At 40.8% G+C, this 23,512-nt stretch overlaps 1 protein-coding gene across 6 annotated transcripts in view; it reads left to right on the top strand.

The window, feature by feature from the left end:
- The window catches only part of EPB41L4B (erythrocyte membrane protein band 4.1 like 4B), a 190,292-nt gene that overhangs the window by 44,822 nt on the left and 121,958 nt on the right, over nt 1-23,512 (top strand). For all 6 annotated transcript variants that reach the window (XM_075084416.1, XM_075084414.1, XM_075084413.1 and 3 more), the window contains one exon: nt 13,695-13,799. In XM_075084416.1, the coding sequence (XP_074940517.1) occupies nt 13,779-13,799 (21 nt within the window). In that variant the 5' untranslated portion in view covers nt 13,695-13,778. The remainder of the gene's footprint in view (nt 1-13,694; nt 13,800-23,512) is intronic.

Here is a 23,512-nt window from a genome sequence, read left to right as displayed (position 1 = left end):
GCTGATACTTTTTTTTTTTTTTTACCCCTTCATAGTGCTTGGGTTTAATTTCCACTATAGTCTTTTGGTTTCTGTTTTATTTCCCTTGACATGTAAATGGCCAGAATCCATTTAATGGCATGGAGACAGGAGGGGCAGTGAAACCTGAATGTGAAAGACAAAACTCAAACCTTCCAGCAAATTACTAAAAACTGCAGCCTGGTGCGAATGGATTTTCAAATCAAACCATATGTGGTGTAGCCTTCTAACTGTTACTAATCTATCTATACTATGGAATGTATGTACATGTAGCATGTACCTTTGATCACGTTTTTTGCTTTTCATCTGTATTTTTGTCTAAACAATTCTGAAGGCAGTCTTTCAAGGTACATCCAAAGGAAGTGGTGGCATATGATATTCCCTCCAAGCAGGCAGCAAATATTGCAGCTTGCAGGGAGCCTGACAGGGGAAAAGTCTGACACCTGTGTGGATTTATGGTTCATCTTTTCCGTCTGTCTTTTTCAGAAATGTCACTTTCCCAGATTCTGATCAGTTCTGTGCTTTTCTGCATACTAACTGTGGGATCAGAGGTCTTGTTAATAATCACTACTTCTCAGCCTCTTACTTACCTTGATTGGATGATCTGTTGGTTGGCATGGAATACAAGAAATTAATTTTAGCTATAACCTAGTTTTTCCTGCTCCTCATGTTGACACTCAGAACTTTTAGCTTAAATGTGTTTTTACTTTAATTAAAAAAAAAAAACCCAGGCACATCAGTCGTTGTTCATTCTTCAGAATGAAGATAAGCAGAATGTTGCGCTGTCATGCCTATTTCAGTGCTGTAAGGTGTCCATTTTTTCTTCAGATCTGAATGTTTATAACAGAGCAAGAAGTTAAATTCTATAGCACAATGAGAATTTATCTTGCCTCATATAACTCCTTTGCAGCAGTGAGGAGATTAGAGTGCTGGACTTCTTTTCAATATAATAAACCTAGGTCTGCTATTAGATTTTTTTTTTCACTGAGCAGTGGCATCATCTGAGAGAGGTTATTTCTTTATGATTGAACTATTATCTACTCTAACTTTTTTCAATTATACTAGTGAGGTTTTTTCTATAAAAACCACATGCCTGTTCTTATTCCATCTTCTGTCTTTCTAGAGAGAAATGTAATTTGTAGTAATTCCGTAATTGCATATACTTGGCTAATTACGTTTGTGTTTAAAAAGAATTATGTCTTCCCAGCCTGCCCACTAAATAAAATACTTTTAGTGGCAACCTTACCTAGTCTGTCTTTGTTTTTTAAACTGCTGATTATAAAGCTGCAGTTTAAGAGGTTTTACTGACTTCTCTGAATTTCTGCTTCTCTTCAGAGAAAAGCAAATAATTGGAGTTGATTCTTTGGAGAGGTCCTGTGGCTTAGTGAATGAAAGAACAAAGCGTGAAGAGTGCTGCAGTGTGTTGGTTGTCTGAAGTAGGTAACTTCTAAAAGAGTTTGTCTTTGTATTTTAAATCTGTAGAGTTTATGAGGAAGGACAACCTTAGAGCTTTGTCCTTGAGTTGTAAACTCCCTTTGTGGTCACTACTTCTACGTTTCACATCTTCAAACTTCTTTTGGAGACTGTAACTGTCAGGGGGATCAATAATTAATGTGATTTAGCACTTTATAAGACTTTGCCAGATAAGGGAATAGGTAATTAATGCTAATGTTAGCAGGCATGTGGGATTAATTTTCCGCTATGGAAAGTGCCACTAGTATGTTTTAACTTAAAACAAAAACCAAACCAAACAAACCAAAAAAAACAGGAACAATTGAACGTGAATTGTATGAGCATAAACAGTATACACTATTTGTGCCGTGAGAGAGGAGTGGTTCTAAGGGACTTCTAGTTTTATCCAGACATAGATAAAACTAAATTCCTGCAGCATATGTGATGTTTCTAAAGGAATCTACACCTTTTTGCTTTTACAGGTCCTGTTCTATACCCTAAAAGCAATGATCTATAAGGCATTGTTTGAGGCATCTGTTCTTAGAGCAGCACTTCTAGGTTGTGCCTCCCAGCCACAGCACAGCTTTGTGGCCTCCTCCTTGCCCCATTGCCCATATTTGAGGAACAGCTTTTGGCAAGACAGGCCCCGCACCAGCCTGTACAGTGTGGCCTGTAAGTGAATGTCTGTGTGGAGAGGGGGTTTTAAAGCACTGTTAGCTTAACTCAGTAGTGATGTTATACTGATGTAAATTCCCCCTGTAGGCACTTCTTTACTAGGCATGTAGTACAGCTGCCCTGACAAACCTTTTGGGTGAGAGTTGGAAATAGAACCAGTGGCTTCACAGGCAGGGACAGCAGGGAGCCTGCAGGCTTCCCTTACATAAAGTACTTCTGGCTTGTATTGCATGTATGTCTGACTGGGCATTGTTGCTGGTCTTAGCTGCGTCTATGCCAGAGGAAGGTTGCCAGTAGAGCCTTATCATTAAACTGTTTTACTTTAGACAGTCATAAGTGTCCTATTTAAAAACAAGTTAAAAAGACTGGGAAGAGTTGAGTCAGGCACACGTACATGCAAAATGTATATGAAAGATGTGTGTCCATATGGAAAATTCTATTTGTACAATTGCATCTATTTAAAACTGTTTCTACTCATGGAGCACTCAAATGCAGACTTATAAGAAACCAAAGATGTCTTTTGAAACTTTGGTATCCATTAGCATAAGAAAGCGGAGAGTCTTTGCTAAACTCTCCTGGGATTCTTTTCTAGTAGCATTTGCTTCTTTCTCCTTGTTCTCTTTTAGGATAGCTTAGCTTATGCCAGTCAGTGTTCTGTGTTATTTCTCAAATGTAATTTAAAGTCATTACCCTAGAATCTTCCCTAGCTCTCCAGCAAAATGGCACCTATATCCTACCATGATTTGTGCAGGAGGGCAATGGGCAAGTCACACAAGGGATGCATAACGGTCCATGTTGGCTTTGATGGTATCGTCTCTTAGAGGTGGCTGCCACTTCAACACCCATAGCTTAGCTTTATCAAGTTCTGTCAATTCCTCCGGGGATGCAGAACTGTAAGTGTACTTCGAATGGAATCCTGTATGTTAAGAAGTCTCAGCATATGTTTTTGTTTTCCTCATCCCCTACCTCTTTTTTTGTTTCATCAGCTGTGTGCCTGAACCTGAGATGCATGTATTATTTCATGCAGGTCAGAAGAGGGAGCTGGCAGTCTAGGGGTGAAAAAGAATCTTCCTTCCATACAAATAACTTTTTTTTTTTTAAATTAATTGTGCCTCTGCATGTAGATATGTGATGGGGTAACCTGCCTGTATCTGAAATGACAGGAGTCCAGGCCCACTTCTAGAACATAAAGTTACAAGTAAGGATTTTTTTACTACTTTGTTCCGTGGCTGATGGTAGTTTTTAATCTGTTGCCTGAGGATGCCATTTAGAAGTGTTGACAGTGATTTTTTCTTAGAAGAGGTCTGTGTTGCCAGTAGTACATGTAGGTGAAAGGGACAGCAAACAGACACTCTGACCTTAATCTGAGTCCAATAAAATAAAAATGTCAGTGCTGATTATTAATGTTGCCAATAGTAATTGCACTTACAGGGTACCCATCATGGTAGTATCTGTTTCTCCTTCATGTGGCTTTTGGAGAGATTAAAGGCTCTTCAAAGACAGCATGCCCTTCAGGTGACTGCTGACTTGATCAAAATATAAAATTGCTCTGCATAAGGGTTTCCCCACTGTGGTGGTTTAGCCTTAGCCAACGGCCAGTCTCCCACGCAGTCCCTCATTCTGTCCCCCCATCAGCAGGATGGGGGAAGAAAATACAGAGAAAAAACAGGAACAAGAAAGCTTGTGGGTCAAGGTAAAGACACCTCTTTTCCAGGCTCAAATCCACTCCTTTGCTCCTGACTTTATACCTGCTTCTTTCCCACCAGCAGCCAGTGGGTCCATTGTGGAGATAGATGGAACCAGCTGCGCCCAGTATGGGGCAGCCCCGACCTTGTCACTGAAAAAACTAAGGAAGTGGTGAAATTCTCCCTTCCAGATAATGTAGGTCTTGAGTCATGATAGTTCCATTCTCCTTTTTTCACCACCAAAATGGAATTTGAGGTTCTAGGTATGCTACATTAATTAGTTTTTGAAGGGCTGTACTGTAAAGCTCAGTTAGTGAAAGTAGGTATGTTGAAAGAACTGTGCAAAACCAGCTTTCAGAAGAAGTTAGCGTTGTAGAGATCATTTTACAAAGCTGGTCCACTCGTTTTATTTGTCCTTTTGAGCAAGAGTGTTTCAAAGGTGGGGAAGGAAGTGACTGGGAGTAGGGATGCACGAAGTGGCAAAGGAAACCATATCCTCACCCTTCAAATCTCACCTGGCTTTCTTGAATCTGTTTTATGTTTAAGTGTTGCGGTACATATGACATCTTTCCAGCATGTTTCTTGGCATGGTTTTGGGCTCTTTACTGACTGTTCTGATGTAAGATAATTCCCTCTCTGCCCTATTTTCTGTATATTCTGTACAATGCTGTGCTGCTGTACAATCTTTCATTCATCTCAGTGAGTTTGTACTTTATGAATAATTAAAAATCTTTTCTTCATTCCTATTGCAGAGCTTGAAAATGGCATATTATTCCTCCCTACCCTTAATTCATTGTGTTTTGGGTTTCTTGGTTTTGTTTTTAATTTGTTGTTGTTTTTTTTATTCACAAGTGACTGCCCTTATATAGCAGGGAGAAAGCTTAGGCTGATAGGAGAGACTTGGCCAATGTGATATGACCCAGTGCCATGTGTGTTTATGTAGTGCCTTGCCTGGTGCATATAAAATATTATAATCTGTTTATTTGTTCTTGTTCTGGCTTCTCCTCTATACCAGTTCTATAGACCTTCTACCTTCAGTCCTTGCTGTCCTGTGAAAAGGAGCAGAGGTGTTACTTGTCTTTTGCAGTCATTAGTCCCTATTTCCATCTTCCATAACAGGGAGTGAACACTGATTCTTCTTGCCATTAATTGGTGGAGAAATGAGAGTTTGAGTGCTGTTGAGAAATGCTGCTGTGCAGCAATAGTGAGGTTTACTATACCCACTGCTTGGTGATTATTTTTTCTTTCTTACTACCTGTCTGCAAATTCTCATTGGCATCTTGGTCACAACCCAGCTCACTTGCACTGTTAGTGCCAATCTACCAGCAGAGAGAATGTACTTAAATGGTAGCATGCTGTTTGTTTATTTGAGGTTCCCCCTATTCCCTTGATGTGATGTGCGTTGTGAGAGGCCTAGTTTTATCATAGACTTTGAGAGTAATTTGAAGGAAGTGGCTTGGTATGTTGATTGGGTTTTTTTTGCTTTGCTCATAAGCTGCTTTTCCTCAGGAAACAGCAATTTTAGTTTGGGGCATTGACAAAAATGCAGCAAAGTGTTTGTGCTTTCAAGGTTATAATAAATAAATGCCATTTAGAGGAATTTTTGTCTCCTGATGAAGGGCTGGGGCTTTGGTTGTGTGTGTATGTGTTTGGCTTTTTTTTGTTGTTCTGGGTTGGTTTTTTTTTTGCAGGGGGAGGTTAAGGTTAGTGGGTGAGGGAAAGGCTGTGGTTGTTGCCTACCTAGACTTTAGTAAGGACTTCAACACCGTTTCCCACATCGTTCTCCTGGGGAAACTGGCTGCTCATGGCTTGGATGGTTGTACTCTTTGCTGGGTTAAAAACTGGTGAGCTGGCTGGGCCCAAAGAGTTGTGGTGAATGGAGTTAAATCCAGTTGGTAGCTGGTCACAAGTGGTGTTCCCCAGGGCTCAGTTTTGGGCCCAGTCTCATTTAATATCTTTATCAATGATCTGGACAAAGGGATTGAGTGCGCTCTCAGTAAGTTTGCACTGGATACCGAGTTGGGCAGGAGTGTCAATCTGCCAGAGGATAGGAAGGCTCTATAGCGGGATCAGGACAGGCTGGATCGATGGGCATACATCTCACACATCCTTGTATGAAATTCACCAAGGCCAATGGCTGGGTCCTGCACTTTGTTCACAACAACCCCATGCAATGATCACGACAGCTTGGGGATGAGTAGCTGGAAAGTTGTCTGGCAAAAAGGGACTGGGGGTGTTGGTCAATAGCTGGCTGAATATGAGCCAGCAGTGTGCCCAGGTGGCCAAGAAGGCCAACAGCATCCTGGCTTGTATCAGGAGTAGTGTGGCCAGCAGGAGTAGGGAAATGATTGTCCCCTGTACCTGGTACTGATGAGGCCACACCTCAAATACTGTGTTCAGTTTTGGGCTCCTCACTACAAGAAGGACATTGAGGTGCTGCAGTGTGTGCAAGGAAGGACAGCAAAGCTGGTGAAGGGTCTGGAGAACGAGTTCTTATGAGGAGCGGCTGAGTAAAGTGGGGTTGTTTAGCCTGGAGAGGAGGAGGCTGAGGGGAGACCTTATCACTCTCTACAACTACCTGAAGGGAGGTTGTAGTGAGGTGGATGTTGGTCTCTCCTCCCAAGTAACAAGCAATAGGATGAGGTGAAATGGCCTCAAGCTGTGCCAGGGGAGGTTTAGATTGGATATTAGGAAAAAAATCTTCACTGAAAGGATTGTCAAGCATTGGAACAGGCTGCCCAGGGAAGTGGTTGAGTTGCCTTCCGTGGAGGTGTTTAAAAGACATGTAGATGTGGTGCTTAGGGTCATGGTTTAGGGGTGAACTTGGCAGTGTTAGGTTAATGGTTGGCCTCAGTGATCTTAAAGATCTTTTCCAACCTAAATAACTCTGATTCTGACGTGATTTTGGCTCTTCTTTTTAGCTAATTTCTCAAAGAGGTTAGACTGAATTTCATTCTTTTTCAGCCAGAAGTTCACATGCAGCATCAGTTGTATTTTCTTCTGGGCACGTTCTGGAACGCTGCTTGTTTCTGTAGTCCATACTACATTTAAACATAATTGGCATGCAGTAGCAGGCTCTGAAGCAATGCTGCTGTTACTGCATGACAGGGTAAGAGGCTTAATGGTCATTTGAACAGTGACACATTTTTAAGTGAGCTTGGAGGCAGAACTGAAAACTTGAGTCAGGGGTTGACTGCTAAGAAAATAACCTCTTCAAGGAGCTTGAGCAAGTTGGCCCCACTTGAAATATGATGTATTAGGAAGTCACTTTCTTTTCTTTTAGTCTTAACATTGAATTTATTGCATATTGAAAGAAAGCGATATTTGTGTAGTTCCAAGCACAGAAGTGCAACTCTCTCCATATTCTTGTGAATCTGTTCATTAGGTCTCCTAGTAGGAGGGTGGGACAGGCACCAAGGTCATGACTAGTTTGCAGAGAGCAGCATGCCCTCTGCAGAGAGCTGTCTCTGGATGGCAGCATGGAAACTGGAACTTGAAAAAATGTTACCATCTTTGACAATATTTACTATGGCAGCATAGCTGGGCTGGATAGCATGGTTTTCAGAGCAGCTTCTGCAAGCCCAGCCATGACCCCAACTGTGTAGTTGGCTGAAGCTGTTAGATATCATAGCAATTTTGCTGTATAATATGCAGCTCTTTTTAGTTATGAGCTGATGTGCCTACAAGAGTCATGATCCGAAGGATGACTTCACTGTAATTACATACCCCTCAGTGACCAAGTGTGGAAGGTGGTGTCTATCCCACACTGTTCCCAAGGGACCTAATGAACAGATTTATAAGAATATAGAAAAAGTGGCATGTTATGCTTAAAATTATGCAAATACTGCTTACTTTCATTACAGTTGAATGTGTTTGAGAAACTGAGGGCTTCACAATCTAGAAGAAAGCAAGTTACAGGACCGATGACAACAAGCACCAGGAGTCAAGGCTAATTGGAAGCCCAGGTGGCTTTATGCATGCTTAGGCTGTAGAATATCTGAAGCATGGGGAAAAAGCATTGCCAGTGATTGTTAAAAGGCAAAGCAAGCTCTCACTACTAAGAAATACGGCCAGCAGATAAAGTCTTAGGTATAGGCTTGAAAAATTAGTTAATAATGGTTGCAGTGTAAGAGGACTGAGCAGAACATACTGAGCTACCCTGTTCCAGGAAATGCTAGGGAGAAGAAATGTTAATGCCATTAGAATAGTGCAGTGATCAGGCCTGCAGAGCAGAGGATTGCTAGCTACAAATACTCCTTTGCTAACTTTCTAGAAGCTAAAACATGGTGTCTGGGACCATGAGATCATAGCAGCCCACTCTGCAGAAATATTTTACATATTTCAGAATCCATAATCCTGTGGTTTCTGTAGAAAAAGAAACTAAATGTGACCTACCTACTAATTTCTGCTACTACTCACTATTCAGTTTGGGACACATTACAGTTAATTGGCTTTGACTTTTTTCTTGGCAGTAGTTTATTTTCCTTTTTTTTTTCCTATCATTTTGTCAACTTGTAGGTTATTTCGTGTACTCCTGGCCTATTTGACAAGTTGTTTTCCCAAGCACAACTTCAGCTATTTCTGAAATCTGTTAATAGTCCCTTTGTAATGCTGTAATCTGAACTCTCTAGTATGACTCAGTAATTTCAGCCACTCCACCTGGGTTCATGTAATGCACTGTGCTTGGTTCCTACATACTGCACTTCGGTTTGGAGAAGGTGTGCGCAGAAGCTCTCCAGCTTCGCTGCGCATGCTCTGAGGCTGATCAATGGCCTTCTTGCGCTATATCTGCACTAAACTGGGGCTTTTCTGGCTTGTGTGTCCCCTTTTCATGCCCTTTGGCAGAACCTTTCAAACACTTCTGGAATAGCTAAAATCAACACCGATCAGCCTGTTTGGACAGAGCCAGTTGGTGTAAAATGTCCCTGGCTGATGAATTTGCCCTTTCCTTCATGCCCACCAAAAGCATGTTAAAACCTCTTGCCTATTCACATGTCAAGTATGGAAGAGTTTCTAATTAGAGAAGTTAATCTTTGTTTTGTCAGGTTTTAGCTGACAAGAATTTCCATAGATGCCCTGAGGCTGGAAGTCTTTGGCAGCTAAAAACTTAGCCTGCGTGAAATATGGGCCATGCAGCTGTCGCTGTGGCTCTGCAAGGTGCTTTATACCCATGCCAGTTTGAGTCCTTGTAGGAGGACCCAGCAATAAATCCTTATTAAAAGTAAGAATTTTCTTTGATGCCATGATTCATGGTCCCAAAGAAAGTATGATGGGGCATTATTTTTGTTTGAGAAGGGCTTCCAGGATACAGAGTGGAGGAAACTGGCATGATTGTCAGTCAGGACAGGGCTGACTGACATGAAACACTTTTTTTGGTTTTGGGTTTTTTTTTTAAAGTTTTCTTGTCTTATTTTCACCTTTTTCTCAGTAGCTGCTCATTGTCATTGAGCTTCCCAACCTGCAAGTGTAATTCAGTCTTTCTATGTTTCTTCAAGGACAAAGAGTCAAAAGAGAACACAGGTGACTGCCTCATGCTCGTTCAGTTCTACCTTGGGTTGCGGCTGTAGTTTTGTTTGTAAGCTGGATATCTGAAATGCCCTCCCAGTGTTTGCCTGTGAGGTTTCGTAGTGCTCACACAAGTTCTCCTTGGTTTCAAGGAATGCTCCAGCAGAAACTGGCAGTGGTTTAATTGCTGGGCTTTTAAAAACAAAACCAACCAAACAACTCCAGACAAGGTTTTGCAGCTTTCCTTACATTACTGTTCCCAATTATAACAACTCTCGTAACAACAAAGTAGTAACTGTATATAATAGTACGGATATATAGTTTGTTGCCATATGCTCCCTTTTTTTGAGATGGAGGTTATGCAGGTCTCTTACATCTGACAGTTCTGAACCATCTGTGTAGCAAGGAGGGACTGTAAAATATTCGTAGTTTAAGGGTGCTTTTCTTTTTTAACATGTATCTTCCAAAAATATGCACAAGTTGAGGGTCTGTAGAAAAAACGTCATTTGTTAAATTCCAACTGATTAGATCTACTATGAAAATTTTGTTCTGTGAAATTTTCATATTCTTTGTGTGATACCAGGTTTTGATAGAGGAAGCTTTTTTTCTTTAGCTTCTGTGTTATCAAGAAGGAGGGAGAGGAGGAAAAGACTATGAAAATCAGAGATTTCTTATAATATGGACTTTTTTTTCCGTTAGAGACCACTTTTACGCATGTGGGTATATGTAATTCCTGAGGAAAAACCCTTGTATTTTGCTTGTACCTCCCATTTCATTCAGTGCACCAGTACCAAGTTATCTGTCTGCAATCTGACTCCCTAGATTGTCAGGGAGTGAAGAGGCAAAAGAAAGGAGAACGGGTCATCCTTTACTGTTAGTAGGGGAAAGGAGTTGCCACTTTTATCTCTCCCTTTAGTGTAACATAGCAAAAAAAAGTATTTTGTCAGCAGTTTGTTGGCTGCAGCAGGTCTGTCATCTACGCGGTATGAGTTGCTGGGAAAGCTCATTTCCTGACAAGTTAAATGTTATAATCTCCTGTAAGCTATGTATGTAATACTGCATTTTATGGTCTAGCTGTGCAGTACAGAGCTATTCTCCATGTAACACATATGTTGAACATTAACTACTATTTGGGTACAGAAGGTGGAGTGTGCTCTCTCTGGTTTCTATTGGGTGTGTGGCAGTTGAAGATAAACAGGTAGTTAATGCCATAAAGCAAGCAACCAGGAATAGAGTGATCATAGGGCATCAGATCAGTTTTCCCTAGTTTTGTGAGTTCCTCATATCTTGCTGTTTCTATTTTTATTGCTTTGGAGGGTTTTCTCCTCCCGCATGTGAGCAGACTCAGTTGTGCTTTGGTTTGGCTTCTTTTAACAAGTTCTGAATGTACTACATATGAGGAAATATGCTCTGGATACCTTTTAACAAACTTTTTAATTTGATTTAGCAATTATTGTACATCTAAAGATGATGGTTTCCTAGCAAGATACTGCTTTAAAAAGCTGTTGTAGTCTCATCTGCTTTCAATAGCATGTTGAACTTTGATTAAGATTGTCTGTTATTCACATCTTGCCCCTCCCAAAATAATAAAGCAGTATCTTAGGATGATAACTTAATGCTTGTTATAAGTTTGATAACTTAATGCTTGTTTTAATGCAGCTCCTAATGCTGTTCCTGAGATTTTATAAGATTAGATTTCTGTGCTTCTGCTTTGTTAGTAAAAAACAAACCAAAACACTAAAAAAAGAAACCCCAAAACAAACCACCAAAACCTAAAAAACTCAACTCAAATAAAATTTGCTACTTACACCTAAGCTTACTTGACCTTCTTGGAAAAATCTTCATATTGTTTTTTTGCTGGAGAAGACAGGTTTTAGACAGCTTGGAATCCTGGGCAGGAGTTCTGCATGTTACAATTGATGCTGCTTTTGTGCAGGAAGCCAAACTAAAGGAACTGAACACTGTCAAGCTTTCTTTCAGCTGAAATTAGAGAATTTTGCTACATTTTGGGATGAAGTGGGAACGACTAATATGTTAGAGCTTTAAAAAAAAAAAAATTAAAACAAAAATCCTCAAAGGTGTATAAGGGACAGCAGGCACAAAAGTGGTTCCAGATCGGTACTTTCCTGTATAAAATACACCTGTAGCTTCAGTCTCGTACTGAGATCTATGATCCCCTCTTTTATTTTTAGCCAAGGGGTTTTTTAACTCAGGAACTTGAAAGCTTCCTTCCCCAAGTAACACAACAGGGTTTGCAAGAAAAATTGGTTTCACAGAATCACAGGTTGGAAGGGACCTCAGGGATCATCTAGTCCAACCTTTCTGGGAAGAGCGCAGTCTAGACAAGATGGCCCAGCACCCTGTCCAGCCAACTCTTGAAGGTGCCCAACATGGCCGAGTCAACCACTTCCCTGGGGAGATTATTCCAATGGGTGACTGTCCTCAGTGTGAAAAATTTCCCTCTGGTGTCCAATCGGAATCTCCCCAAGAGCAGCTTGTGTCCATTCCCCCTTGTCCTCTCCATGTGACTCCGTGTAAAAAGGGAGTCTCCATCTTCTTTGTAGCTGCCCCTTAAGTACTGGTACATGGGGATGAGATCCCCTCTGAGCCTCCTTTTCTCAAGGCTGAACAAACCCAGCTCTCCCAGCCTATCCTCATATGGCAGCTTCCCAGTCCTTTGATCACCTTGGTGGCCCTTCTCTGGACCCCTTCCAGCCTGTCCACATCCTTTTTGTACAGCAGGGACGAGAACTGTACACAGTACTCCAGGTGTGGCCTGACAAGCGCTGAGTAGAGTGGGATAATGACTTCTTTCTCTCTGCTGGCGATGCCCTTTTTGATGCAACCCAGCACCCTGTTGGCCTTCTTGGCCGCAGCAGCACACTGTTCCCTCATGTTGAGCTTCCTGTCCACCAGGACCCCCAGGTCCCTTTCCACAGAGCTGCTCTCCAGCCAGGTGGATCCTAGTCTGTGCTGCACTCCTGGATTATGTTTTCCCAGGTGCATGACCTTACACTTCTCCATGTTGAACTTCATAAGGTTCTTGCTGGCCCACTCTTCCAGCCGATCCAGATCTCCCTGCAGAGCAGCTCTCCCTTCTGGAGCGTCTACTTCCCCACTCAACTTGGTGTCATCAGCAAACTTCATCCAGCTACACTTGATGCCGTTACCCAGATCACTTATAAAGATGTTGAATAACATTGGGCCCCATATCGATCCCTGGGGGACTCCACTAGTGACATGTTGCCAGTTTGAGAAAGAGCTATTTACCACCACCCTTTGGGTGCGGCCTGTCAGGCAGGTCCCCACCCACTGCACAGACCACTTGTCTAGGCCATAACACATTAATTTCTCCAGGAGGAGACTATGGGGGACCTTATCAAAGGCCTTGGAGAAGTCCAGGTAGGCAATGTCCACTGGCCACCCCTTGTCAACCAGGCAAGTCACTTTGTCATAGAAGGCCACCAGGTTTGTCAAGCACAATCTGCCTTTGGTGAAGCCATGTTGGCTTTTCCCAATCACGTGCTTCAGTTGACTTGTGATGGCCCCCAGGAGGATTCGTTCCATAACTTCCCTCTTCCTCCTACCCACCTGTAACCTCTGTGCTTTGCTGCTTCTAGTGTTTGAAGTTGAAGCACTGGGTATATAAATTCTTGGCTTAACCTCAGAACAAGTACACAGGCCAATGCAGCTTAGCTTTAAGATTGGCTATTTTCTACTAGTACCCATCGCCCATGATTGAGGTTAGTTTTATTTCCATGCCTATGTGTTTCAGATGGCATGGCAAGTAAGAATTGTAGCTTTTTTTGCCTTTTTTGTTTCTGCCTGAAAAGGCTGTAAATGTGATTGCAATTAGCAACATTATTGAAAGATTCTTATCAAATCCCATTAGTTTACCTCAAAGTGCTCTTCAGGTATTCAAGCTGTCCAGAATTTATTTTTCAGCTTGAGGGGTGGTATGGCACTGCATGACTGCAGTTGACGTGTGATAACAGCCAGCAGATTTCAGGCAGTGTTTTGAGGAAGCTTTTACTGGAGAATTTGGCTTACTGGGTTTTAAGAGGTTGGCTCTGTGTCTTAGGACATTTACAGGACATAAGACTTGCCCTTCTCTCCTACACTTAAAGTTACAGCAAACTTCGAAAGTTTTCTTTGAGTGAAGTCTGATGCTGTTGGAATAGCTGCAGACAGCAACATGTCACTGTAACTTTCTTGAAGAAAATAAAATGTCAGTACAATTCTTTAGAATAAATAAAATTACTGTTTAGATATTATTTTCCATTGTGCATGTCCTCTCCCCCATTTGAGCTTAAAAAAAACCCCACCCACAAAAAACCCACGCTTTCTTTTCTGTTACAGAAAAATGCAAAGGGGCAGGAGTTGTTTGACCAGATTGTATATCATTTGGACCTTGTGGAAACTGATTACTTTGGTCTACAATTCATGGATGCTTCCCAGATTACAGTAAGTATAACTTAAGTTAATTTCTATGTTCTGCAGTAGTTTGTGTTGCCTATTATAGATTTATTACTAGTGCAGTTTCATGGAGAGATGTAGGCATTAGGGGATATACTGCTGAAACAACTGTTGTCATGTTTGGTTCTTGCACATAAAGCCACGTCCTCTAAATGAGTTGTGTTATTTTATGATATGCACATGATCACACATAAGTGAAAAGCAATAATTCTGGGTAAAGAAAAATATGCTTTATGTTTAGTAGGCTCATGGTATTAAAAATGGGTTAAATCTCTTGCAAGAGTTTCTTGTAACTCCTATCTTTGCTGTTCCATGCACAGATTGTTGATCTGTAGATATAGTTTCATTTGCAATACAGAATAATTTTCCTTTTCTCCCCTATCCAATGACCAGGTAAAAGGAGAGAGAGAGAAAAAAAAGGACCATATTTACAAATGCAAGTAGATAGATATATTAGTAAGATAGGGTTAAAAGACTGCAACCTTGTGGTTAAACTGTATTGCTGTATGTTTAATTTTTTTTCTTTGTTCACCTTACGTCAACACTGTTGAGGTACTGGTATGACAGCAAGCTGGATTGTGGATAGAGAATATACAGACTTGGAAAATAAGTGTTTGCTTTTAGGTTATCTGGTCAGTATGTAAATTTGTTTTGTTTTGTTGGTTTTGTGTTGTGTTTTTTTTTTTCCATAAAGCAGCAGAAGACAGATATATTCTGTGCTATTAGAATAAAAAATGGGAGAGCGTAGCTGCAGTATTGACATCTTGTGAAAAGTAGGTTCTAACTTTAGCAAGTATGGGTCAATGTGATTAGGCCAAATCAGTGTTTTACCAGTGCACTGTGACCAATGGCTTTAAACAACAAACAGGACACCTGTCCAGATATTATAACGACTTGATATTGAGAAAGGGGATCTATGCTTTTGGGGAAGAGAAAACTGGTATTACCTATTTAAATATTATCCTAATACCCCTGTTAATTTAAGGGTATGTATTTGTCACTGAAAGAACGATGCTCAAATGAAATACGTCCATAATGGGTTTAGGGTTTCTAGGAAGTTTGGTATGTGTTCCAGATAAATTTTATATTACATAAATCATATGTCTTTTCATGATGGACCTGATCATAAGGACACAGCTACTAGAGCAGAGCCTGCTCATAATAGGAAGAACAGATGATATTGTCACTGATGGTCAAATCACCTAATTGGGAACTTGATAGCTAGGAATAGTTACCTAGAAAGGAGTTCTGTAATGTTTTGAAAGAAGGGAAGCAGAAAGGGAGAGTGAAACATCCTTTCCTAGTAAGAAATGGGGCAGATCAGAAGTAGAAGGCCTGGCTGAGGAAGCAGAGAATGCTAATTTTCTTGTATATTTGCAAAACTGAAGGGCTCTTTTGAATGGTAAGAAATATGAAGATGTGAGCCATGTATGTTTTCCATAGATAGCTCTGTCCCTGGAGTTCAGGGCAAAATGTGCCTATATATGAAAGTGTTTAGCTTTGTTTGTATGCTATTTCTTTCCTCTGTGTTTGGGAGGAAGTAGGTCACAGCATCTGCAGTTACAAGAGGAATAAGGGCTATGAACAGCTTCTGGGGGGCCTGAAAAAGCCAACACTGCTTGCAGGACTTTGGTAGTATGGTTATGGTTTCCTGGATTAAGAAGAGTGTTGGGGGCAGAGTTCTTTGCCTTCACTGCAGTGCAAGGCTGAAAGCTCTCATTTGGGGTTTTATTTTTGTCTGGTTCAAGCTGGGCAGACTAGAGCTGCGAGAGCTTCAAGGCACAAGCTTTTATCTTCCCCAGCACCCTGTGCAAAAGGGTTCCATGCTTTAATAGCCTTCCTTGGTCTGTTTTGAACTTGTGACCCACTCATTTCATTTGCATAGCAATTAATGCATAGCCTCCATGTGCTTCTGCTTAGTGCCAGCCCAGCCACATGGTGGAAATTGCAGGATTGGGAGATTAAAGCTGTGTAGACTCCTTGAGGCTCTAAGCTTTTGTCTTTATTATGTATTGTTAAGTGCTAAACGTCTTTAAGCCAACATTATAAATGGAAGAGCACAGAATAGTCTTTGAATAGTGGAGATTGCTTCTGCATGCTCTAAGGCCAACAGCTTTTGAGTGCACTGTGTTTCTGTAACTTTGCCAAAGAGTTGGGACAAGCAGTGTTGATAGCTGTGATTTAGAAAAGCAAATCGTGTTTAGAGATCATCTGCTTTGAAAGAGAAAAGGGTTGTTGGTTTTTGGTTGGTTTGTTTCAACAGCTTATTTTAATACCCCCCAAACATATTTTTTCAGTACAACCAAAAAGCATACAGTTGCAGAAGGCAAGATGTCAGCAGTAAGACAGAAAATACTGTAAAGCCTATTCACTGAACTCAGCATCTGTTTCTGTCGTGTGCTCTTTGAAGACATCCATGAATAGAATGATGTAGACAATCATCTAGTAGTTTATTATAAAGGAAAGCTTTGTGTACTGTTGTGTTTTAAGTTATCTGGTATTAACTCCAGAAGTAGAAATACTCGGGGGGAGAGAGGTTGTTAAGTATTGTTAGCATGTGGAAGAACTTAATCTAGTGGAGAACCTTTATTCATAAATGAGGTTTAAAAAGCTGCACAGATACATTGCCTGCTGCTGTTCAGCACCTTGACTGATCACAATTCATAGGCTATAGTGAGGAAGAAAACTGCATCTCACTGTAGCTGCATCGTAATAGGTTTGGACCAACTCTTTGTTTCTACCAGACTTGCTAACAAAGCTCCTGAGACTTAGTGCTCTGCAGCTGTTACGGTGGTGATTCTTTCATCATCCTCATCCTTTTTTAATTCCTATTTTTGTGTATGTTTTATAATATGCATACTATAGTAGTACAGTGGGACATGTGTATAATTTATAAATAAATACACATATATCGGAGGTCTGTGCTCAAAAACTATTTTACTTTTTGCGCCATCAAAAAAAAAAAGGTTGGCGATCACTGCTCTAGGGTAGCTCTAGTCAGTCTGGGAACATTCTAAGGCCCTTCAAGTGTTTCCATGGTTTTGTAATAAAAACCCTGCCCTGCTTTTCTGTTCCTCCTGTTTGTGGAAGGGAGGGAATAGAGAGAGAGAGAGAGAGAGAGAGAGGGAAAGGAGGAGTGAAAGAAGGAAATGAGAATCAAAGAAATAATTTCTTGTTCAGCTGTTACAGGACTTGCACAGGGAAGTACTACCTGAAGAGTGTCACTCTTACGTAGGAGGTCTCTGCAGTTGTTTAGAGGAGGTTTAAAGCTCATTGCATTTTTAATTACTTTTACTATGATGTGTGTGTTCTAGTAAAGCAGGAAGCCTTGAAAGCTTTAGTCAAGGTTGGAAATAGCAATAATAAAATCTGTGAGACCATACTATCAAAGCTAAGTTGCCATGAGGAAGTATATTATTGATCTTAGCAGAAACTGGTCATGTGCAATGTATTCTGTGGTTGGTTTGGGTACTTGACAATTATTTTAGGATGTGGTAGCTGATGTTTATTCATCTTCTGTCCAGGCTTGTCTGTCCTTCGTGTCTTACTCCTGATCATCATTAAAAAAAGGGCTTATGTGGTTTACAGCTCCTTATGAGCTGCAGCATATTATAGGATTATGTCTACAGTTGCATTCTTTGTTCCAGTTGTCTGTTCTGTGATAGCAAAACATGGATACTCTCCCAGCCCACTCTGTTTTATGGGAATTCAGAACGGAAGGATTTCCCGTGTTGATTAGCTTGAGTTTGCTTCTGTTTCCCTCGTGACTTTGTTTCTGATCACAAGAACAATTACAGAGTAATTGAGGGGGAAGCAGATTTAAGATACCTCTTTAAATTTCTCCTTTTTTTCTCCCCATTTTTTTTTTCTTTTTGCAAATGAGCTGCTATAATTCTTGAGGTGTGAAACTTTAGTTGGAACTGTATGGAAGAAAAAGAATTAAACACCACTTTTCTTACTTGCATCTCATTCAGTGATCCTTTATATCCCCTCGCTAATGTCACAAAGGCATCTTGGCTACATGAAGTTCTATACGGAACAGCCTTTCCCCACCTGGGTATATATATTGCACTCTGCAGCCAGTTGAGCCATTCTGAGGATGTGTGCACGCACCTGATGTATCTGGCACATTGGGAAGCACTGGATTTACAGTGTGTGTGCAGCAAGACTTCTGTGCAAAGACAGCCTGTGCCTCCTGCAGGTGTCTATAGCTACGATGGGGGCCAGGGTTCCCTGGGGAGATGAAAGCCAAAACCAACCTGCAGGGAATGGTCCTTGAAAGCTGTGTTTTCATCTGAACTTCTTGGTATTGACCAATTCCTAAACTGGTTTTTGATTCATTTGCTGCGAGAGTTGAGAAGGCTGTGGAGGGAGGAGACGGAGAAAAGTGTATAGAAACTAAAACAGGCTTTCCTGAAAGCACCATTCCAAGTACAAAAATAGAAGGGAAAAAAAGAGACAAGGTCTGTGTTGCCCACCCCGGGCCTAACCAGCCACAGTGTGTCAGGACCTACTGATCCGGACACTGAGATCTTCACCAGTATGGGGGGTGGCCTTGTGGCCAGGTTTTTCAGGGAGGGTCAGGATTGTGTATTCTTCATGACATAGGTTTTCAACAATGCAGCATGAGGGTGGGAGGTGAAACAAGCTGGACAACAAAGAATAATACCCGAATGCCTTTGTTTTCTCTGCACATCATGAACTAGACTCCTGGATGTTTCAGCAGATACTGGGTCAGGGCCCTGGAGGGACTTGGTACTTCGTGACTGCATCAGAATTTTCTTTTAAGAGCTCACTGTCATTTAAATCAAGAGTTTTCACCTGCTTGCTTTTGATATTACTGCTGTGACTTCATAAAGGTGTGAGAGATGTGGGAAGATGAGCAACTGCAACCAGTCAATTAGCCTCATAGTGTGATATCTGGGAGTCTTGTTTCTTATGTAGTGCTTAATACTGTAACAACAACTGCTCATTAGGCGGAACAAAATGGGGACAAGTCTTATTGTTCAATACATTGAATGTTGGGGAGAAATATTTTGATAATGCAAAATGTTTCCTTTTCTGCTTCTGGTAGAAACAACTCATTTCCCCTTGAATAAACTGTGACATTCACCTGTGACTCTGTTTTCCCTCCCTGAATCTCTCTTGTTCCTCTGGATGATGAGCTCTTTGGGACTGCAGTTGTTGCGGGATGCATGTTTGTGGATTGTAGCCCAGAGCAACAAATACCAGTCTCAGCTGGAGGGTCCCAAGAGCTGTACAGGTAACAATATCCTGTAGTGCTTACTGATAGTGGCAGTGATATGAATGCCAGTTCAGTAACTGGATGAAGACAACGTGGCTGACTCCACAGCGATACAGAACACCCAGTGAATTACTGCTTCCAGCTGTGGCTGTCCAAGGCTGTATTGCAGTTTATGAACACTTGGTGGGAGACTCCAAAACACTTAAGAATTCCCAGGCCATCTCCGGTTTCTAGTCTTCTAGTAGCACTTGCTGTTTCCAGGAGGGCTGGAGACCATTTCCCTGGCACAGACTTGAGATGCACCTGTAGGCAGGTGGTTGTGATACTGTCTCTCAGTGATGCTTCTCCACCTCTCTTCTAAGTGTAGAGAAGTCAGGTCTCCAGTCTATCCAGGACAGCAAACAGTTTTTGCTGTTTTCTTTTGGTTTTGTGCATGGTCAGAGCATAAGCTGAAGTGGTTTCCATAGTTATCTTCTACAGATTTAGGTGGGTTTGTTGCCTGTTTGTTACAAGTTCTTTCAGTTTATTTTTCCAGTGTTTGGGTACAGGCTTCAAAATCAAAGGTAACTTGCTTTTTACTGCTAGAATTGATCTGGAGTGGCATCAGCTTTCATTGTTTGTATAATAAATCTAATGACATTTATGCTACTCGGAAAGTTTTTAATGTAATTTTTTGGTGTACTTTTTATTATTCCCCCCCTCTCTGGGATATGAAGTTTCACTGCTGAGAAGAGAAAGGGATTAATCTTGTATGCGCTATTGTTTGGTAGCAATTATCTGTGTTCACATGCAAGTATAAGTTCCGCTTCAGTCACCTCAGGTCTGTGAAGCAAAATAATCCTTGGACTGAAGTAGGTTATCACATGTATATGAATTAAAATAGTATAATAGTCTTGAAGGATATCCATATAGCTCTCCATTATTCAGGTGTAGTCTATCTCAACTACAGATAAACCATGTCACACCACAGTGCTTCTGAGATGGCTCTGTGCAGACTCAGGCTGGGATAGGCAAGGCTTTCATGAACGCCACGGCTTGGTTATGTTGCATTCCAATGTACTGCTTTGTGTGCAGAAATAATACTGTAATTGGGATTTTTCTTTTTCAGTTCTATCTTTCAGTCCCCATATTCATGGTGATAATTAAAACATTGCCATGACAGGATTTGAAATGCATGTGATATTAATTTTATGTTCAGTTTCTGCAAAGAGCCATGAAAAAAATGCCTTAAAGTAATCCATACAAGGTATGACCCTAAATGTACTTTCAGGAGTATGAAATGGGTGGGTGCAAGAGCTGTGTAGCAGCCTTTTCCTGTTAGGAGATCACAGTTTTCTTTCATTAAAAGCTAGTGGTTTATTTAAGCAACTTACCAATTAATTGGACTAAAAATTAGCAAGTATATTCTGAAAACAAGATAAATGTTCTGCAAAATCAAGATCAAAGGGCAAATCTTGGGAACTTGGCAAAGCGGGAAGGAGTTTCCGCAAATAAATTTTCGTGTTGTTTTTAACTGTAGGAGGCAAAATTTTATTCTGGCTAAAACTAGTTTGTTTTAAAAAATCCTTCTAGTCTTTCTGTGGTATTAAAACCAACTGAAATCATATGCCATAAATATGTTTGAAATAAATATTTTTTAATTAAACAGAACCTCTTTGTTGCAGTTGCAAATAACTGTGGCTCTGTGACCCTAGGGGAACGAAGGCGTGTAATCCTGCTGCTTTTGGTGTCACTGAGATCTTTTTACTTTTGAGTTCAGTGTATGCTGTCCTAGCCATTTGTCTCATTAAGTGTCCTTATGATCAATTTTAGTTTAAGAAAACACAGGTGTATTTCTGTTACTGATGAACTGAAGTCTTAAGCAGTGCTACTGACACCTTTTTGCTGTCATCTTAAGTGGGGCCATTCTGGAAAAAAATAGACTCCAGTTGCTTCTGTTCATCTGTTAGCCTTAATTAAGTTAAAATAAATGACAAAAGACAATTAGACTTTTTTTTGCAAGTAAAATTTTATTTACCAGTTTGTGGTAGCCAAAACTGTGTTTTAATTCATGGTCACTGCTGAGGGTGCTATAGGGGGCAAACCTTCTCTGAAGGTCAGTAAGTACATTGGGGTATGTTGCTCTCGGAGCCTTACCAAAGCCTGGATCTGTGAAGCGTTGCAATTCCACTTGCAGAGCTTGCACTCAGGAAAATTCCAGTGCACATGGAAACACAAATGGCTGTTCTTGAGCACATTTCACTTAAAAGCCTTATACTAGCTTTTGCTCTGCTCTGTACAGTAGTTAGTTAGCCAAAAAATTACTTTTATGGTTGAGGTTTAGTTCTCTCACAGATTGGATGTCATAGAACATTCATACTGCTTCAAGTACTAAAGGTTAGAAACAAAAGTAAGGCAGGGGGAGGAAGAAATGAAGGCATGGGGATCATAAAACTGGAGCCCACAAAAAACAGTGACTGAACATACTTATGCTATGGCAAAGATGAGATGATACTACACTTGGTCATTGGAAAAAGATCCATGCACTTGAGTGGTTTCACGAAAGCATGTAAGGGTCAGCAAAGTGTGTCTGGTAAAGATTAAGTGGATTCTTCTGAAGAACAGCAGTGTTTGCGACAGAAGAATAGTAGATGGCAAGCCTCAGCATGGATGGGATGTTCGATTGATACATTTAGAAGGTACAGTTGAAGAGTACTCCTCCTTCATTTAAAATTAATCAGGTTGCTGGTCTTATCAAGAGCGCTGGAAGGGCAGGAGATAAGAATAGCTGAAGCGTTTGAGGGTCTTTTCATGAAAAGGGGAACAAGTGGAGTTGCACTGGAGCTAGCACTGGAGTGCAAGCTGGAACTGAGTCAGTCCAGCGGTGGAGGTGAACAAAGAACTTCTTTGTCTTCTGGTAACAGTGGTCATGGTGTCTCTAGGGAGGCAGGGTGAATTGCAGAGGTGGCACAGGACAGCTGAGCACCTAGCATTGCTTGTTCATAGAACAACATTTACAACAGTCGTGGACATTTTATAACTTACAGTAGTATTTGTAGGAGTCCTTGATTGCAAAAGGAAGACATGTGGAACTGCATACAATGAGATTTTTGTAAGAGCCAGATGAAACTAGTAACTGCATTTAAGAGGTTGCTTACATCATGTAGTGGTGGAATCTGGATGCTGAACATCAGACTTCTTGAATGAATGTGTCAGTTTATTTAAAAACAAAACAAAACACAGTGCTTTGACAAGACCAGAGATTACAGGAGATGTTCTGCATTGAAACTGTGATAAGAGGTACCCCTGGCCACATTCTTTTACACATTTACCCAGAGGCTGATCGCATACTAGAGGTGGTAAGAACTGATTTCATGAATATTCATGCAAAACATTGCATTGCAAAATTTTCTCCTGCTTTCAGATTATTTCTGACGTTGTGGTAATTCCATGTGTGACTTGCTTGTGTTTTTTGTGGTTCCCTCAAATGGCTATTTAGTAGGCCTCGAGCATTTTAATTTGATGTCATCCTGTGCTTTTCCTGGGGCCAGGTAGGGTTCTTTTCCTGACTGCTTACTTCCTCTAGAAAAGCAAAAAGAAAACACACTGCATCTAGGCCTCAACACCTGTGAATGAAAAACGAGACCCTTGGAATAGGGACTAATCTGTTCCTCAGGTTTTTTGTGCTCTAAACAGTCATGAAATATAGGCATCTCTGTTGCCTTTGAGATATATGTAATGGTTATTTTTTAGCTCCTTTCTGATGGTTACATACTAGAGAACTTTTTCAACCTGGAATTGCAGAACATAAGATACCATGGACTGTTTGTAAGGGCTTCACAAAAGTGAACTAAGGAAAAAACAAAGCTACTGTCAGCAGCTTTGAATTTACTATACAAGAGTCTTCATCTCTAATGGAACATTTTTAGGAGCTTGCTTAATGAAAGATTGAAAATTGCAGGCATACTGCTAGTATTTTTCTTGCATCACAGGAACAGAAAACATTTTTCTTCCAAATACTGCTTGTGTTTAAATATGTTTCTTAGCTTACATCTGTAAAACTATTAGTACGAGTGGCTGTTACAGCATTTTTGGATTTAATTCAGAGGGAAGCTGCCTCTATTCATGGTACCAGCCAGATGTTAGTAGCGTATTTGGGAACTTCTGTACTCTAGGAATGTGAGAGACACTGTTTTCAGCTCATGTCATATTATTTACCTGCACTTCTAAGATCATTATTAATGCCGCTATGCCATCTGCTAGTGGACCGCAAAAGCTTTCTTTCAGTGCAAGTACAGATTTCTCCATAGAGAACATAATCCTATGGAGAAGTCTTGTGTGCCTTTGCCATTTATGGAAACTTAAAAGTAGTCGTCAGATTTTTTTTTAAAAAAATGCTGTAGAGAAATAAACTCCTTGTCAGTTCACTAGGTTACCAGCCTGACTGGGAGGTGGGAGCAGGGGGCGTGGGGTGTAA

Source organism: Phalacrocorax aristotelis, chromosome 2, assembly GCF_949628215.1.
Source record: "Phalacrocorax aristotelis chromosome 2, bGulAri2.1, whole genome shotgun sequence".
Classification (NCBI taxonomy): Eukaryota; Metazoa; Chordata; class Aves; order Suliformes; family Phalacrocoracidae; genus Phalacrocorax; species Phalacrocorax aristotelis.
This window is presented reverse-complemented; position numbering and strand designations above follow the sequence as displayed.